The sequence below is a fragment of the Diplodia seriata genome, assembly GCF_021436955.1.
Source record: "Diplodia seriata strain FDS-637 chromosome Unknown scaffold_4, whole genome shotgun sequence".
Lineage (NCBI taxonomy): Eukaryota > Fungi > Ascomycota > Dothideomycetes > Botryosphaeriales > Botryosphaeriaceae > Diplodia > Diplodia seriata.
The window spans coordinates 112688-131188 of NW_027117311.1; the positions used below are offsets into that span (position 1 = coordinate 112688).

At 53.5% G+C, this 18501-nt stretch overlaps 3 protein-coding genes across 3 annotated transcripts; all 3 read left to right on the top strand.

The window, feature by feature from the left end:
- Window positions 1-2476: 2476 nt before the first annotated feature.
- Window positions 2477-4126, top strand: SLS55_003901 (uncharacterized protein; the record flags this gene model as incomplete). The annotated part of the gene is made up of 1 exon (XM_066775365.1): window positions 2477-4126. One exon carries the CDS (start codon window positions 2477-2479, stop codon window positions 4124-4126), a length of 1650 nt encoding a protein of 549 aa, XP_066633246.1.
- Window positions 4127-10242: 6116 nt separating this feature from the next.
- On the top strand, window positions 10243-11499 carry SLS55_003902 (uncharacterized protein; the record flags this gene model as incomplete). Its single annotated transcript, XM_066775366.1, has 4 exons — window positions 10243-10357; window positions 10886-10905; window positions 10959-11273; window positions 11326-11499. 4 exons carry the CDS (start codon window positions 10243-10245, stop codon window positions 11497-11499), a joined length of 624 nt encoding a protein of 207 aa, XP_066633247.1.
- A 3204-nt stretch (window positions 11500-14703) lies between these two features.
- CMD1_1 (Calmodulin) lies at window positions 14704-15579 on the top strand (the record flags this gene model as incomplete). The annotated part of the gene is made up of 6 exons (XM_066775367.1): window positions 14704-14706; window positions 14763-14819; window positions 14887-14902; window positions 15004-15129; window positions 15251-15463; window positions 15545-15579. The coding sequence occupies 6 exons, from the start codon at window positions 14704-14706 to the stop codon at window positions 15577-15579; spliced, it is 450 nt and encodes a 149-aa protein (XP_066633248.1).
- Window positions 15580-18501: the final 2922 nt, after the last annotated feature.

The window sequence follows — 18501 nt, forward strand, 5'->3', positions numbered from 1 at the left end:
GTGTCGGGTTGGTTTCGAAGAATCGAGAGGAACATTATCATGTTGTCTGCATCAAAAGGGCAAAAGGAAAATTCACCACATACACAGCAATCATATCACTGGCGTGCTAGGTGTTCCGGGATGGGGTTTACAAATACATTGTGTGGGAAGATAAACTGTTTCGTCTTTTTTTTTTTTTTGATTTCTTTCTCCTTTCCACCTTTTCTTTTCTTTTTTCTTCTTGTTTTTCCCTTTTCATTTCCCTTGCTTAGTTCCCACTACGTTCGAAGTTCTCTTTTCTTAAAAAGAAGAGGCAGGGGAACGCATCTAAAGAACTGTCGAGTGTACAAAATGGATACATGTGTTGTGCATTGTGTTACAGGCCCCTTACTGTTTCCTCTCTTTTTTTCTTCCTCCTTTCTTTGGTTGTTGGGTGGGTGGTCGGGTCTACTCCTCCCCCTCCTTCTCCGTGCAAAGCATTCGGATCGGGTCGAGTCCGATTTTGCTCGTGGGCAGTACAACAGGTGGTTGTTTTCTCTCCCTTCCCTTCTGTCTGTCTCCTTGTGAACGACACGGGCGGGAACAGTCGTTGGCTGTTAATGGTCTTTGTTTCCCTGCGGAAGCTCGTAATGCCAGCTGTGGATGTTGATGTTGATGTTGATGCCGGGAATGAATGGTGCTTCCCGGCGCAGAGTGGGGGGATGATGCTCTGGGGCTCTTTTCTAGTGTCTGGGTTTCTCTTTTTTTTCCCGAGTCGCTCGGTCGTCGGTCGGGTTCTCTCCTCTCCTCTCCTCTCCTCTCTCATCGCTCTGGTGCGCGTAGAAGTGTAATGTTGTTGTTTTTGCTGCTGCTGCTGCTGCGGCGGCGGCGAAAGAAATAGTGGCGGGAATGCTTGGGGCTTTTTGTTGTGATGGTGGTATGATGTTGCGCGCACGCACTTTTGTTTTCTAATGTGTCTGCTGGGTTGTTTGTTCGACCTTTCGGTTGTTTGATACTTGGGCTCGCCGCGGCCGGCTGGGCCCGCTCGGTTAATGGGTCTGTTTTGATGTTGAGACTACCCCCTCCTCCAACTTTGTCCGTGTGTCTTTGACTGCTGTGAGTGTGGTTTTTGGCGCGTGCATGTTGGTGTGTTGTGTGTCGCGGCGGGGACGTAGATAGCAACCAGAGTGGCTCGCTCGGCGGCAGCCGGTGTTTTGGCGGGTTGAAGAAGCTGGCTGTTGTCTCTCGGTGCCCGTGTAGTGTAAGGTGTTGTTCTTGTGCGGGGAAGCGGCTTCTGGGCTGATCTGTCATGATAAGACGTGGAGCGTAGCTACCCTTATGAGTCGATGTTGAGGTTCATAAGGTTTATATTGCATTGCAACCAGTATCATCGGCTACCTTTCTGGTTCTCTATTCGAATGTTCGTCTTGCGCCGCCAAAGGGAAAAAAAGTAATAGTCAACATCGAGATCGCACATTTTCTTAACAGTCTAGACTCGTACGCAGGGCAGCAGGAACGAGTCAGGAATTCGTCATCCCACTAGCGCTGCCGGCGGTGATAGCGGGGCTCGAGAGTTGATGCCGAGTGGGTCCGAGCTAACCCCAGAGCGGATGGTGCCTCGTGGCACATTACCTATACATCGGACTCCTGCCGAGCCTATCCGCTGCTCGCCTGGGACGACATGAACCTGGAGAAAACGGAGTCAATTGGCGATGGAGAACTGTAGATGACTGCGCTATAAGATGTAGAACAAGATGGTTCGACTACCTATGTGGCTTGTGCGGTTGGATCAAGGTCTGAAGCTTAGTACTGTGAATCTCCTCACTTCAACACAGCCCGGCAACCATGCGTCGGAAAGCGGTTAACCCCTTTCACTCGGTCTTGAAGCCGCTTAAACTTCCCTATGGAAACCTGGCCAGAACGACATCGATCAATTGCTCGGATTTGTCGGGGAAAATCCGATTCGTTCCGGGAAGCCATGACCCCACCGCCAATGGCCATGTTGTAGATCACCTATGCTTTAGGCGCGATAGGCGCGGCCCATGATTCAGCGAGCCCTCCCGCCCCAGTCCCCTTAAACCGTCGCTTCAACTTTTTACCAGACCCGTATCAAAAGTAAGCCTGACGTACGACATACACCCGCAACGTTGCAGAGCATAGGGGTCAAAGAGATGCTAGAAGTAAGCGGGAAATAACCTATAGCAGTTAAGACCCACTGAAAAAGTAGTATCCACCGTGGTATGAGGGGGGTAAAGTGTTAACAGAGCGGCACGGACCACGAAAGTGGACTGACTTTAGAGATCCTGGCCTTTCTGAACGCAAAATACGGTGGCTCCTCATACGATAATCCCTTATCAAAGACACAAGCGGTCACCAGGAATGGGGTCTACACGTATGGGATAGCCAGGATATCCCCGCCCAGGCCGCCTGGTGCGGGCGACGATAGCCATACTTGCGACTTGTGCCACGGTGAATATTCTCCCAAAATACCACCACACTTACAACACGCAGAGCCACTATGCCGCACAGCAAACCTTCCACGAAGACAGTTCAGATCCAGGTGGCTGACCTTGGGTTGGATCCACCGGAAGAGGTGTTTCCCATCAGCGTCCTCGACGCGGTGATGCGGAAGATTTCCAACCCCATCACCTTAACGTACTCGCTTGACGAAGGCGCGGACACGGACGCCATTATCTCAAACACATGCACCGGCCTACAAAAGCTTATGAAAGAGTACCGCTTCCTCGCAGGATGCGTGCATGAGGACAGCAAAGGCAACAGTTACTCCAGGCGCACCCGCGACCAAACCCACTTCACGGTTCACATCAAGGACCTCCGACGCACCAACTACCCGTCCTACTCGGAGCTGTCGGCACGGCACTTCCCCGTCAGCGAGCTGGAGAATGCCGACCTGCTCCCCCCAACCTTCACGCCCTTCCCGGAGCTGCCGGCGGACGGGTCGGGCATCCCGTGCACGCTGGTGCAGCTGAACCTGATCCGGGGCGGGCTCATCATCGGCCTCTGCGTCAACCACCGCTTCGTCGACGCGCGGGGCATGGACAACATCCTCGCGCGCTGGGCCGAGCACACGCGGCCGCTCTTCGACGCCACCTGCGCCGCACCCAAGCCCTTCGACCCGGCCTGGCTCGACCGCACGCCGCTGATGGTCCCGGCCGACACGCCCGCCGTCGACTACCGCGTGCCGGCCGTGCCCTCGATGCGCTGCATGCCCGACGGCGTGCCGCTGGGGGCGGGCGTGACGCCGGACCAGATGGAGTCGCAGATCTGGCACGTGCCGGCCTCCAAGCTGAAGGCGCTCAAGGCGCTCGCCAGCTCGCCCGAGGTCGACGACGACGACGATGGCTCCTGGGTGTCCACCAACGACTGCCTCACGGCGCTCATGTGGCGCTGCATCACGCGCTCGCGGCTGGCCCTCCACGGCATCGCCCCGGCCGCCGTCCCCACCGACGCCCGCCCCGTCGCCCTCATGAACGCCATCGACGTCCGCGCACACGTGCCGACGTACCCCAGCACCACCACCACCACCACCGCTTCCTCCCCCTCCCCCTCCTCCCCCTCCCCCTCCCCCTCCTCCCCCTCCTCCTCCCCGTCCTCCCCCACCACCACCACGTCCGCCAGCAGCGACACCGAGCCCCCCTCCACCGCCATCGGCCTCCCCCCCGCCTACCCCGGCAACTGCGTAATGTTCTCGCACACGACCCTCCCCCTCCGCACGCTCCTCGCCCCATTCTCCCCATCCACCCTCCGCCCCATTGCCCTCGCCATCCGCGCCACCGTGCGGCTTTACCGCTCGCCCACCCTCCTGCGGCGCGCAACCAACTGGATCGCGTCGTGCCCGCGCGGCGGCGTCGGCAGCGTCGACATGAACGTCGACGTCGTGCTGGGGCTGGACGTCATCGCGACGAGCTGGCGCGTGCTGCGCGCGTACGAGCGGGGGGATTTCGGATTCGGCCCGCTGAGGGCGCTCAGGTGGGCGAGCGCGGTGTTTGATGGGTATTGTTTCTTTTATCCGGCGAGGAGGCCGGGGGGCGGGGAGGGGGGCGTGGATGAGGGGGTTGAGGTGTATTTGGGGTTGGAGAGGGGGTGTATGGAGAGGCTGAGGGGGGATGGGGAGTTGGGCGCTTGGGCGGAGGTTAGGGGCGGTTGATGTTGAGGGGGGGAGGAGCTTGTGTCGTTGGCAGTGGGTGGGTGGGGGTGATGGCGCTTGTCGTGGCTTGCTTCTTCGGTGTCTGTGCGGGAAAAAGCTCGATGGTGTGCGGGAGGGAAAAGAGAGACGGAGGTGAAGGATGGCGCTGTCGAGGTGGAGGGGCTGCACGATTGGAAATGCGCCGGTGCGTAAAGAATCGATGGAAATACATGTCTGCCTATGCGCACTGCTTCCCGTCCTCACTTGTTGCATCGTTTTCCTTGTACGCCGACTCACCCGTCTCCACGGAAATTTGGTATCCTTTCTTAGGCATCATGTTCAGAAGAAGATCAGTGAGGTCATTGTCCGAGCCTGCCATCTTCTGATTAGAAGCTGATGACCGCCAGAAAATTTGTTGCTATTGAAATACCTTTGGGTCCCATAATCTCCATGTTCACAGGCAGAAAGTGCTTTTGTCCTGTGACCTTCGAAGTATACTCTGCTTGGCCGACTGGAGATATTCATGAGCATTGGAAACGAGGGTCCAGATCTAAGCTTACTCGGAAAGGTCAAAGCAGGAAGTCCCGCGAGGCTGGCTTGGTGATCCTCGCGCTGGGACCAGTCATAAGGCGGCATTTCTTCCGGTGGTCTATCGCCGTTAGTGTATAATTGATCGGTGCGAACCACGCTATCTTACAGTCGATAGGTATCTCGGTAGAACGGACTCAAATCACCAGATGGGTATACCATCACGTGGCCGGGCAGCAAAACGCTTTCGTTTAGCCATTTTGCGTAGACCTCGATCCGATTCCGAGCGTCTTTGACAGCTTCACTCGAGAGCTCCGAGCCCTGTTTCCTAATGCAACCTTCAGTAGAATTCATCTTTTCATCAAAATAATCATACCAGCAGTATTGGATAACGGGGTCGACATAAGGTTGCTTCCCAAACCTTTTCTTGTGCTCCTCACGGAATTCTTTGGATGTGTCCCAATAGGTTTTCCAGAGAATATTCATGAAAGGCTGCATGTAATGAGTCAAAATCCATGTACCAGGAAGCTTGGAATACTCACGGCTTGCAGGAATTCATCCATTGCTACTCCATTGCCAGTGGGATTATCATCTTCCCATTTCTGAGCGAGGGACAGCTCAACCCGTGTGATCTCAAGAAATGATTCAAGTCGGGAAACAAATTGGTGTCTCAAGCCCAACGTTGTAGATTGAGGCCATTGATTCCAGTAGTCGATTGGGAAAAGCAGTGTTTTGACTTCCTATCTCGAAGTTAACAAAATATATGCAAAACCCGTGGTGGGAGTCACCTTTCCAGCTGGAGGTTTTGGGGGCTTAAACCACAGCTTCGTAACTTCGTTGAAAAGGTAGGCACTTCTGCAGATGAACCCTACAGTGTCCATTGACCTAAGGCAGTATCAGTTGGTCTCGATATACAAGGACAGGAGCATGAGCTTACTCCGCGGCCAAGAGGACACCCTTGAGACTTGTAGCCCCCACCGTTGGCCTAATTGCAAAAAGACCCATTACAGCAGCTGGACCTCGGATGCTACCGCCGGCTACATAACTATTAGCGCTGCTAAGATATAAAGGCAGGAAAAATGTACTGTCAGTCCCAACCCCTACGTCTAGCCACTTGTAGCCAGCAATTGCGGATCCACTACCTGCACTGCTTCCTCGCGGCGATAGATACCCATCTGCCCGTGGGTTCCATGGACAAAAGAATTCGACCCAATCAGCAGTTGGTTGTTCACTTGACGCGAACTGAGTACATTTTGTCTTGCCGACGGGCACCGCCCCCAGACTTATTAGCTTCGCCATACACTCCGCCGAGGCGCTACGAGCCGGAAATGTATCTAGGAAAGCGCGGCACTGAGCGCTAGTCTGCACTCCTTCCAGGTCAATCACATCCTTGACTCCAACACGTATACCAGCAAGAGGCTTCTCGGCGGTTCTGGGATAGTGGAGTCGTGATGGAACGGGGATCATGAGCTTCCCATTCCACATATAGGTAACGGGAATGAATCTTGTATGTCGTTAGCCATTTTCTTGGGGATGGAATTCACATTGATTGTACCTGCCACTGCCCGCCTCTTGTACCAATGGAAGCTGAAAAGCTTCAAAAATGTCCGGGAAAAGCCTCCACGTCCGGTGGATCCCGAGCCCATGGATGAAGCATGGCCCTTCACTCAAGATACCACTTGTGTTGGCGCGATGGATTTTGTATATCCGATTACATCCCCAGCCATGGAGGATACTCCGAATCTCTGCATTTGGAAAGTGGTCGCCGTTGTCGTCTTCATCAAGTAGAAACACCACGTTCTCGAAATAAGCTTCACAGAAATCCTCATCATTTAGAAGGCGTTTTTTGTGAGATCCTAGCTCGCGTCCTGACAAGCCTTGGTGCGAACATGATATGACAGCTGCAGGGCTGTAGTACCTTGTGCTGGTGTCTTCGCAGGAGTGCTGCCTTATTGTCAGCGGTTGATTACTGTGACAAGCTCAAGGAACTGACAGTATCCTCCTCATTCTGCGCCAAGTTGCACTCCTCAAGTGGTCCTGTGGGCAAGGCGACTTCTTCGATCAGGAAATGCTTTTCTTCCAAGAAGCAGCTCGTAAATTGCTGGTCCAGCCGAGGACCCTTTCTGAAAGCCAGATCGGGAGGCTTCCGAGCGCCACTAGGAGAGCCATAGAAGATATTCCGAATCCGCTCCAACATGTCGATGGTGGGGAAGGTGATCAGTATAGCCAGCCTGATAACCAGCCCGATATGATAGCAGTATTAGGTGGATGTGGTTTTGATTGAGCTGAAAAGCAACGTCTACTTGTGACAGAAGGAAATTGTAGAAAACGAGTAAACAGAGAGCCGCACCAACAAAGAAGTGTACTGTGTGGGAGGGTTTGAAAGGATGACGGGAGATACTCATGCAACGAGGCTGCGTTGGGGGATCGACAAACAGCGGACAGCGTCGGGAATGTATAACAAGGATCAACACACGTGACAGCGCGGGGTAACGCTGACGTGGCCTCTTAGTTGCATTTGGGTTTCTGTGGCTGCTTCGCACCGTCTTGCCAAGAAACAGTGCATATGTAGAGACATGCATCAAAGCGCTAATCCCTCAACCTACAGCTGCATACGCATAAAGCCGAGTTTACAAAAGTGTTGCCAAGCTGCTTTTTCTGTTATCACATGTCGCTTCTGACAGCCCATATCAGGCTGAGCTCATCCTCTCAGGCCAGATTTCAAGGCATTCCATTTCTTGATGGAGAGCACCACTAGTGTCAGTCCTGACTTGTCTCCTGGTCTAGATGATGAAGTCATCAGCTCGATCAATTACACAGCTCCGCTTGAGTTGTACGACAGGGAGAAGCCGTTTTATTGTAACATTCCCGCTCCCGACGGCCGACAGACCAACCAAGTCGTTCGAAGCTATCCAAACATCGCATTTCACAACATCCGAGATCGTCAAGACAGTTTCTCATTGGATAGACATGGCTTCCAGGTCGTTTGCTACGGAGGAATCAGCTCCGAAGAGAATTTCGCGTCGGATGAATGGATACAACGCCAGTATTATCCGGCTGTCGAAGGCATGCTGCGGAGCGCAATCGGTTGCCTGACGGTAAAGATCTTCGACCACACCGTAAGCTTTTGCGGATCACTCCTCTCATTCCTGTGGCGCATGCTGAAGAAGCACAAGGTAAGGAAGCGGCAGCGTCCGCAGCGAGCTCCGAAGGATGACCATTCTGTACGCACTCCCAGGCAACCAAGTCTTTCAGCCCATGCAGGTATGCGTAATTCGTCATGACTGGCTACCCCAATTGCTGACTGTAACAAGACCAGACATTTCTCAGCGGCGAAAACCGCGTGAAGTTGCACATGGGAGATGAGGCTTCGTCACTCTTGAAACGGAAGTGCCAGATCATAAAGTGAGTTGACAGGGTGGAAAGGTTGCTCAAGCGACCTCAATTCTCATCTGCTGACGTGGGGGTAGTGTGTGGCGTCCTTTATTTGGTCCGTTGCAAGACTCGCCGCTTGCTGTTTGCGATTGGCAAACGGTTGACGTTGAGAGAGATTTCCTGGCGGCGGACCTCATTTTCCCCCATTACATCGGAGAACAATTCCTCGTCAAGTACCATTCCAACCACCGCTGGTACTTCCTCGACAATCAAATGCCCAACGAGTTCACTCTTTTGAAGTGTTGGGACAGCCGCTCTTCCGGAGTAGCAAGGTGTAGGATCTCCACGCCTCTACATTTTAATGTACTGACCGTCTCAAGGTGTTCCGCATACTTCTTTCGTAAACCCACGATCCTCGGAGGCCGCACGTCTCCGCGAGAGCATTGAACTCCGATGCCTTGTTTTTTATGGGTCCGAGTGAGTCATTTTCTGTGGTCTTTGAGACTTTGCCAATCATGACCATGATGACCTTAACGACTTCCACCGTGTTTCTTCTCACTGAGATTATGAGAGCGCCTGCATATGATTAGCCTTTCTCTTTCTACTCCAGCAGTTGCTTCTTATCTCTGTTGTCTCTTTCATCTACTCGTAAAGCTTGCAAAGCTTGCAAACAACGGAATTTATCAGGCTGCCATAACGCGTTTTTTTTTTTTTTTTCGAAGTGAACTTAAGCCATGCCTTGGGATGGCTTCTTGCACTTTGCTGCTATTGCTGAGATTTTATCCCGCGAATCCAATGAGATTGCGACCAGGATCACAATTATCCAGTCATCCTCCTTCGGCGTTGGAACTCGTCGGTGGCTGCTGACCTCCACTCCCGCCCCCTCCACCTCCACCCCCTCCAGGCCCACCCCCTCCAGTCTCACTGCCTCCCAGCTTCGGGTCGGCCTCGTATAGGTGGTTGTCTCGGGAGACCCAATCAAGCCAGGGCTTGGCATTGGGCTTCAAAGGGTCGGGCTTCCACCCAATCCAAGGCTTAGCTCTGAGCTCATCAGAGGTCATTTTATCGAGCTCTTTCGGTGGCCACCAATCTCGCCAAGGCTGAACTTGGCCTGGCTTCGAAGTAGGTTCTTCCATACTCTATACACTGTTAGCAGATAGCGCTCCAAACGGCCAAGTATTTCAGACTGTTCTCGAACTTAGCGATTTTCCAGAATGGCTGAGAAGATGGTGAATTTTCCCGACGGAGATTCCAGTACAGGTCTCGATATTGGCCGAGCAGACTTTGAAGGTCAGTTTTGGCCAGTGTTAGCCTCAACGAATTTATCCGTTCGGCGGTTTCCCCCAGGTGGATGGGGTAACGGCTACATCCGGCTCTTGGTGAGGGGCTTCAGGTAGCACTGCAGCGTTGTGTGTTTTTGATGCACAAACTTGCCAAATCATGCCCAAGGCTGAAGGGAAGCATCAATGAAGTATTCGAGAACCAGAACCCATCCATAGACTTCGAAGCTGCAAACGAACACAGGTGCAGCAGATCTGCATGTCTGACGCGTCGAGCAGAAAGATTGACCATTTACCAGAATTCTCCTGCAAGCGAACCTTATCAAGTGTCTGCTGTGTAGACGCGAACTACCAATTGCTAACAGGCGCATTATCTCCCGCCGATTTGCCTACCATTTTCCCGATGCAAACACCCGGTGCTGCTCATGTGGCTGAAATAATTGGTCGGTGGTGGTAGTGCTGAAAACAAGGCAGAAGGTTGCCCACCAAGCCAGAGGAGGTCGGCTGACACCCAAGCCTGTTGATCTGCGAAACCGTTGTGATGAGCGCCCACCGGTCGGGGTTGACATGTCCATACAAATTTGAGCCAAGAGCCTCAAAAGTCAAAGAACATTCGGAACGTGCGCACTTTACCTGGTAGAATGGCGCAGCTCGAAACTAAATGGGAATTCGGGATTCAGCCTTGTCGGGCGTCGGGCGCATGCACGTCCTTCCGCTGACCCCGCCTCTGCCGCCGCAGGGTTTCCCGCAAATAGCAACCGAGCACGCGACGCGGCCCGCACTTGCTGGGATGGTGTGCTTCTCTGAGCTCTCTGCCCTTGGTGAGGCTGAGAACACTTCCAGAAAGTGATGTTGTAGCCGGTGTCAATACAAAGCTGGACGATCGCACAATATTGTAGGCATGCCAACTACTTGTCCTCATGATTCTCCTTCCACTCCATTCTCGCACACACCATGCCTACAATCAACCTTCAGGGAATCTCAGGCGAGGACACTTTCCGCGAGATCTTGAGTACCTTGCAGAAGGACTTCTCAGTCTTTGAGTCCGGCATTGCGCCGCAAGCATCAGGTCGACTTGGGGCGACAGTAACATTTCGGAAATGGAAAAACGATCAAAAAAGCATGAACCAAATCGAGAATGCAATTGAGGCATATAGGGGTGTACGTGTAAGCTCCGATTTCCGAGGCTTGACTGTGCTATATGCTCCTCAAACTCCGATGATAGAGTAAGTCTCAAAAGGCTACACCAGAAAGTGATCTGACCTGCACGCTAGCATCATCGCTGTCCATGGGCTTGGTGGGCACGCCGCTGAAACTTGGACATACAAATCTCCATCCAAGCCTGTGTTGTGGTTAAGAGATCTTCTTCCACATCACATGAGGACTGCTCGTATAATGACATTCGGCTATGACTCCAACATCATCTCCCGATCCACCGCGAGCCTCAAAACCATAGCGACTCAACTTCTCAACCAAACCAGTGCAGAAAGACAGGTATCCACTCTCGACAAACATGTTCAATAACGTTCAGTCATCGGATACTAAACATGAACATAGGATTCTCGGCGTCCATTGCTGTTCATTGCACATAGCTTAGGGGGGCTCGTCGTCAAAGTGGTAAGCATGGATTTCCGTAACTTCTGACGAATTGCAATTCTGACATCGGACAGGCCTTGACTACGTCCAGAAATGAATCTATAAGTCCCGAAGTCTTTACAAGCACCAGAGGCATCTTTTTTCTGGGGACTCCGCATCAAGGCTCCAAGACCGCCGAATGGGCCAAAGTTATCACCAATGTCGTATCGATTGCCAGATCTACAGCAACTCAATACTTAGACGTACTGAAGCACAACTCGAACGACCTTTTAGAGCTTTCTCAGGCCTTCGAATCATTAACAAGAGACGGAACCATCGAGCTGAGGAGTTTCTACGAGACCGAGAAGACGAGAGTCATGGTTGGAAAGGTTTTCTGGAAAAGTATACACGTGAGTCGCTGCAAAGAGTGTTGTATTGATGCTCTACACTGACTTCTTGAAGATTGTGGACGACCGGTCTGCACTAATAGGCTCATCGGCGGAGAAGCGCTTTCCTGTGGCTGCGGATCATCGATCCATCTGCAAATTCGACCACGAAAGCAATCATGCCTTCGTCCAGATCGTTCAGCAAATGGTGGATATCTGCAAGAACCTTGGTATAAACCTAAGTTATTAGTGTTAAGCATACCAGTAAAAGGACCTGACATGAGAGTAGATGTCAGCTTCGAGGCTAAATCTACTCTTTTCTTGCCCGATCGCCTTCCTTTAGACAAGAATTTCTTTGGACGCCAAAGGGTCTTACGAGAGATCTGCGACAGAGTCCAGCCAAGAAGCTTAGAGAACTCCATCAAATGCCTTTGTCTACATGGGCATCCGGGTGTTGGAAAAACACAGTTGGCAGCAAAGGCAGCGCATGACATGTCCGGAGTTTTTCGACATGTTCTATTCGTACAGGCAGATACTGGCCAGAAGCTGTTACAAGGATTCCTTGCTATTGGGAGACGCCTTAATCTTGCAACTGAGGAATCTCCGGATCCCACAACAGTCCGAGCTAAAGTGTTGGTCTGGCTGGAAGAACAAGGTTAGGCACCGTTTGAAATATTCAACTTCCAGTCCTGCTAACATTTCCTAGATTGCCCATGGCTACTCATATTTGATAACGTGGAAGAAGCTCGCCCATTGCTTCAATACCTGCCTGAGCATGGTCGAGGGTCAATTGTTCTCACAAGCCGGAACGGAAAGATCGCTGATGATATTTCAATGGCATTCTCTGAACGTGGAAGTATCCGAATAAGCGGGATGGATCCTCACGAAGGACGCGATTTCCTTCTCAGCCAATTGAACAGTACGGAGGAACCAGACACGAAGCAGGCGGGCCTTCAAGATATATCGTTGTCGGTCGCAGAGAAATTCTCATGCCACCCATTGGCGCTTAGGCAAGCAAGCGCCTTCATCAGAGAGACCGAAAGCACCATCGGCCAGCTTTGGGACCTCCTTCGAAACGAACCGGAGAGTGATCTCCCAGTTTACCAGTTCCAAGACCAAAGTACGCCATATGAAGACACTCTCTGGTCTGCGTGGCGTATGATTCTTGCAAATCTGGACCCCGGGGCTGCAAGGCTGCTTACGGTGTTTTGCATGTTCGACCCTGATGGAATACCCGACGAGCTGTTTGTTCCAGTGAGGACTTACGATAGACGTCTTGAAAACGGTACCGCAAGTGATTCCATTGAGTGAGTACCAGACCACTTTTCTCCGTGCTCTTGTCATCTTGCAATTGACGACAGAGAATACAGATACTTCAGAGATCGAGCTCCCCTGATGCGATACGAAATCTTGATGCACAGAGCTCAAGAGACTATCTCAGTACATCGTCTGGTGCAGCGTGTCCGGCTCAACAACGTATCTGCAAAAGACAAAGAAGAAGCATTTGGAACTGCTTTGCGTCTACTAACACGAAGCTTTCCGCAACAGCACCTTGGAGCACATTTGCATGACCAATGGGCCAAATGTGAGCTGTTTCTGCCTCATGTACTGGCCGCTGACACACTCGTCCGTCAACTGAAGCCCACAGTGGAGGATCCTGCAGGATATATCGACATGATATGCGATTGTACATGGTAAGTTCCAATGGCCTTTTCAAAAATTTGGTAACGTCTCCTACCGCCAAATCCTCAGACTGATAGAGGCTTAGGTATCTCTGGGAGATTGAGCAATATGATGAAGCTAATGATAGGCTTCAACACTTGGAAGAGCTATGCATTGAAACGATCGGCATGGAAACACTCCAGGGGGCAAGGATCTTGGTGAACAGAGGCAGTGTCTATTCCAGATGCGACCGCTTACGCGATTCCGGCGAATGCTTTCACCGCGCCCTAAAGATTCGCCAATGTCTGCTCCCTACAGACGATCAACTCCTCGCCAACAGTTACATGCAAGTTGGAAACTGGAACACCTCTCAGGGACAATACGAACAGGCTGAGCGTCAATTCCAGTTGGCCATCCAGATAAGAATTGCTTCACCTATCTCCATTCCCGGACAAACGATAGTCTCCTATCAAAACCTTGCCAGATGTTTACAGTTGGCGGGCAAGCTAGATGAAGCGGAAAACGTCGTCAACAAGTCTGTTGAGATAGAAAGAGCCATGGGTGCATCAAATGAAGCTCAATACCACAAGTTTGGGTAAGCATAGTAACACTACGGAATGTGCTTTTGATTACTGACCTTTTGCAGGCGCCTATACATTCTGGGCAATATTCACTTGGGACGTGGCAATTGTGACTTGGCGTTGAAAGCTTTTATGGCGGTCTTCGAAGGACGGAATTCACTGTCAATATCTGCCGGTCCTCTCTCCGCTGCCTGCCACAAAGTCGGAGTCGCCTATCAAATGTTAAGTAACTACAAAGATGCTCGGTGAGAGAACCCCATCAAGTCCTGTATGACTTATTGCTCACATCAGCAGTGATTGGTTCCGGAAAGAGATTGAGATTGTTGAGAAGATTCCTCGCAGAGTCCCCTACATGTTGGTGAGGCTTGCTCGGGCTCGATGGAGCTACTCGGAAGCTCTGGATGCGGTTCGAGACTCAGAGAAATCCCGACAAATGCGTCAGGCGGCGCAGGAGAACTTCCGCGAAGCTACACAGCAAGGCTGCACAAGAGGACTGGTGGATATTGAAGAGCACATACCATACATAGATCGCTAGATAACTCACGTGTTTTCATCAAGATAAAATGCGCGCAGCGGAAGTTTGCCGTCATGGCAATTTCCAACGTCCTGTCTCGCCGACCAGAAGTTGCAACCCTAAGCGAGCTGCCCGCACTGTACCAAACAATAGCCCCGCGCTTTGGTGTATTCCAGCACCACTCCTCGTATGCGCATCGTTTTCTACTGTTAGCATATCAGTACATGTCGGCCACCATGCCAGACACCATTGACCAAGTGTACATGTAGCCTAAAGCGGCAGTGAAAGCGCTGATGAGACCCTGGATTTGGTGGAATCAGGAAACGGCCGAGATGGCCCCCACCAAGCCCCTATTCAGGCAGCTGGTCGACGGTGGATGGCTGCCCTGGAACCAGACAGGCCCATCCTTCGCAGGACGATGTTTCGAATAAACATCGATCCTAATGATAGTGGCGGCACCCCGACGCGCCCATTCGCGCAATGACGTCGTCGACGAGCACGCAATGCATCGCCGGGCAAGAGCTGAGCGGCTGGGCAGTGGGTCAGCGCTAAGATTCGAAAGACGCCACACCCCGGCATCCACGTGGAACCTCGCGCTCTTGGCTTCTCCACCGTCTGCCCCCTTCCCCCCTCCACACTCCACCCCGTCGCAGAGCTGATCCCATCCCCTTTACAACACATCAAAAATCCGCACACCATGGTTCGTATCGCCGCCAATGCCGCCCCGCCGCCGCCCGCCCACTGACTAGCGCACAGTCCGACGCACTCTCGCCCGAGCAGATTGAGGAGTACAAGGCTGCCTTCGCCGTGTTCGTACGTCATCCCCCGTCGCATCATCACATGGCCAGCAGCCGTCCCCTAACACGCTCCCTCTCTACAGGATAAAAATGGAGACGGTGCGACAGCTCCCCCGGTCCCGCTTCTTGACCTCTGCTCCACCTCCCGCAAAAACGTGACTTGTGACTGACGTGCTCTGCTTTCCTTTCGTCCCCGGCAGGCGACATCACGGCCAAGGAGCTGGGCGAGGTGATGCGCTCGCTGGGCCAGAACCCCACCGACGAGGAGCTGAACGACATGATCAACGAGCTGGACGTCGACCACACCGGCTCCATCGACTTCAACGGTAAGAAGAAAAAAAAAAAAAGAGAAGAAAAACCATCACCCTATCCCCACCTACCTCCCTCCCCATTGCTCTCTCCCTTCTCTCCCTCCACACGCTAACAACCAGGGGAAACCGCAAACAGAATTCCTCATCATGATGTCCAAGAAGCCCAAGTACGTCGACCCGGAGCAGGAGATCCGCGAGATCTTCAACGTCTTCGACCGCGACGGCTCCGGCACCATCAACTCGTCGGAGCTGCGCCACGTCATGAAGGCCATTGGCGAGAACCTTACCGATGACGAGATCGACGACCTGATCCGCGAGGCCGACGTCGACGGGAACGGGACCATTGACTGTGAGTTTCCCCTCCCTCCTTTTTTCTTTTCGGTGGTGGGTTGTCGCGTGAGGTGTGCTGATGTGCTTGGGCGTTGCGTAGATGAGGAGTTTGCGAGGTTTTTCAAGAAGGATTAGAGGGAACGGGTTTGATTGCGGCTTGGGTTGGTTGGGTGGGTGGGTGAGTGGTAATTGTTGGTGCTACCCGTGAAATGGGAGGGGGGGTTCCTTTGGTTGGGTATCATACCATTGGAGAAAAGATCGTAATCGAAACTGTCTCACCTCGGCCTACGGGCTACTGACACAACAAAGGAGCTCGACCTGCGCGAAACGATGGAGTAATGACGTTCGATCTCACGTTTTCTCCATCCAGCATCGGAAAGGCCTTTAGCGTCAGGGCTTGCGCACTCCAAAGAGCGCTTTTCTCGCAACACCTGATCAACAACCAAACGACTAAGGATGCTTTCCACTTCTCCGACGCCTGCTGCGTTCTTTTCAACCCGTCTTTGCTTGTCCTCTTATCACCCTCATGCCCCTCCCAAGTCATATTCCCTCACCCCATCAGGCGCCCACACCAGCGAAACTCCAAAAAACAGAACTCCCCATCGCCCACGCACACAACTGCGCCACATTCCCTAATCAAACAATACGACGCCGACCCGCACCCTTACATCCACCACCAACGCCCTCCCATATCTCCCACTCATCCACTCCACCATCACGACAGCGCCATCATTTCCCCATCAAGCAATGCACACAACCTCGTATCCAATTTCAATCGTTCAACCCCAAAAAAAAAAATACCGAAAGCGTCCGATCGTAAAAAGCCCGTCGTCGACGACCAACAGTTTATACGAACGATCGGCGGATCCACACCACACCACCACCACCACTAGGCTCCCGCTAAGCCACCCCGCCAGGCTAACAGTGTGCATACGCATGTACAATACGAGGGAAAGAAAGCACCGTTCACGCAGTACGGGGGCCAATCAGAGCAATCGGATGGCAAGGAAAACTCCAGACGACGGGCGCGAGGGGGGCACGACCGCGGGACGGGGTCCGCGGAGACCGTTTTGACGGGGGAGGGAGAGAGCGGCCGACAGAATGCATCCGGCGACGGGGCCGTTTGTGTGAGGACGGACGGTAGTGGTGGGGAGATGGAGAAACGAACCGGGGAATGCGAGGTGAGGGCATCCACCCCCCTCCCGTCCTGCTGCCAGTCCTGCTTTCTGTGTCCTCGTCCTCGTCCTCGTCCTCTTTCCCCGTCCCGTCATAGCCGTCACGTGTACCGGGGGATCGATCGATCCTCCTCACCCGTTTTGAGAATTGAGGGCGAAACGTCTCGTTCTTTTTATATATATACTGACGGATTATCGTGTGCGACCCCACACCCACCGCCCGTGGCAGGATATGCACAAACATCACCATCATTATGGAAGCGGCAGTTCTCTCTGCGAGAGGTCAGCGGCACTTTTCACCACTACCCACGTATATGTAGCGGTCGCTGGCCGTGCTCTCGAAGGAAGCGAAACTGCCCGCTTTCTTATATAACCGACGGACGGACCGACCGAGCATGGCTTCTTCTCCGACGAGGGTATGTATCGAGCATATGTGTGTCGTGTCGAGATGATGTACACACCGCGTCCGAACGCTTCAAGCCGTGCACGTGCCTCCGACGATTAAACAGCGTGTGCATCGCGTGTGTGGGCTGTTAGCGGAGACGAAAAGAACAGACGACGAGACGGACGTTTCTAAAGGCGGGCGGTAATGATACGAGAGCAGAGCATCCCGGCGATGGTGGGGGGGGGGGGGGGGGGGGGGGGGGGGGGGGGGGGGTGGAATTCGTATCGACGAACGGGGAAGAACTGCTGCGGATGTCTCACTCGGCGGTGGTAGCTGGAGCGGTTTCACATGACGGAACGAACGAACCGGAATGAACGGCCGTAGGTATCTATCACGAGCACTAGGCATGTCCAGCCGAACCGTCAACAACCCACCCACCCACCCAACCACTGCGGGCGGGGGGCGCGCCTCCCATCACGACGTACAGCCCGATCCGTGCGTCTAACTTTCTGGCAGCTGTTGTGTTTCCAAATCGGCGGTTTAGGTACATACATGCATACCAACGAAACCCGTCAACGCGAGGCTAACGACATGCCCACCCCCCCGCTAGCGAAAATGCGGCGGCGGCTGTGTTCACGCTAACTGCCGCAGAAGCTTTTGGGCGGCCGAAAAAGAACGGACCGCTCGTTGGTGTGGTGAGTCTGGGGGAACGCGCCGCGGAATGTTCCACTGAGGCTTGGCCACTCCGAACTACCGCATACGGATTAAGCTTTCTCTCTCCCCTTCACATGGACCGACGCTTGACGAGGGAACTTGGTTGCTGTTGCACGTAACATTTGCCTCGTGTTCGGGGGACCGAGGGAAATGTGCTGGGGGCGCTATTGGTGCTGAGTGGTGGAGGCAGAAGCGCGGCAAAGCAGGGCTCGCGCGCGGGGTGGGACGGGAACGGGGAGAGGGGAGAGAGAAGAGAGAAGAAGCCAGATAACGGGGAGGCGCCGGATTAGCTCGTGTTTAAGCAAAGCCAAGCTTTACAGCGTGCGGAGATCCGGACCCGATTCGGGCCAGTCCCTCTGCTGCCCTCCCCCTGATTCGTATCCGGTCATTGCTAAGCTTTCCTAGCGGCCGGGCGCCTGCAGCTGCGCGCTTTTTTCTCGCCCCGGCCAAGCCATGGCGCACGCAGTAGTGTTGGCAGGTCGCGCCATGGCCCCAGGCCACAGGCCACGGGCCAAGAGTCCCCCTTCTGTTGTTCTGCTTCTTGCTGGTGGGCCGCGCTGTCACCTTTCTCGCGTAAAGCCTTGGACCCCTAAGACTTATCCGTCGACCTTATCCGCGGCGCTGGGTAAGAATAAGTACCTACGGCCCAGCCCAGCCCAGCCCCCGGGCCCCCCCGCACTCTGGGATTACATGGCTACGTACCGCCCGCGGACGCCGCGGGGCCTGGCCAGGGAAGATGGGACTAGCTCGCGCCCCTCGTACACAGCCCAGGCCGCATGCGAT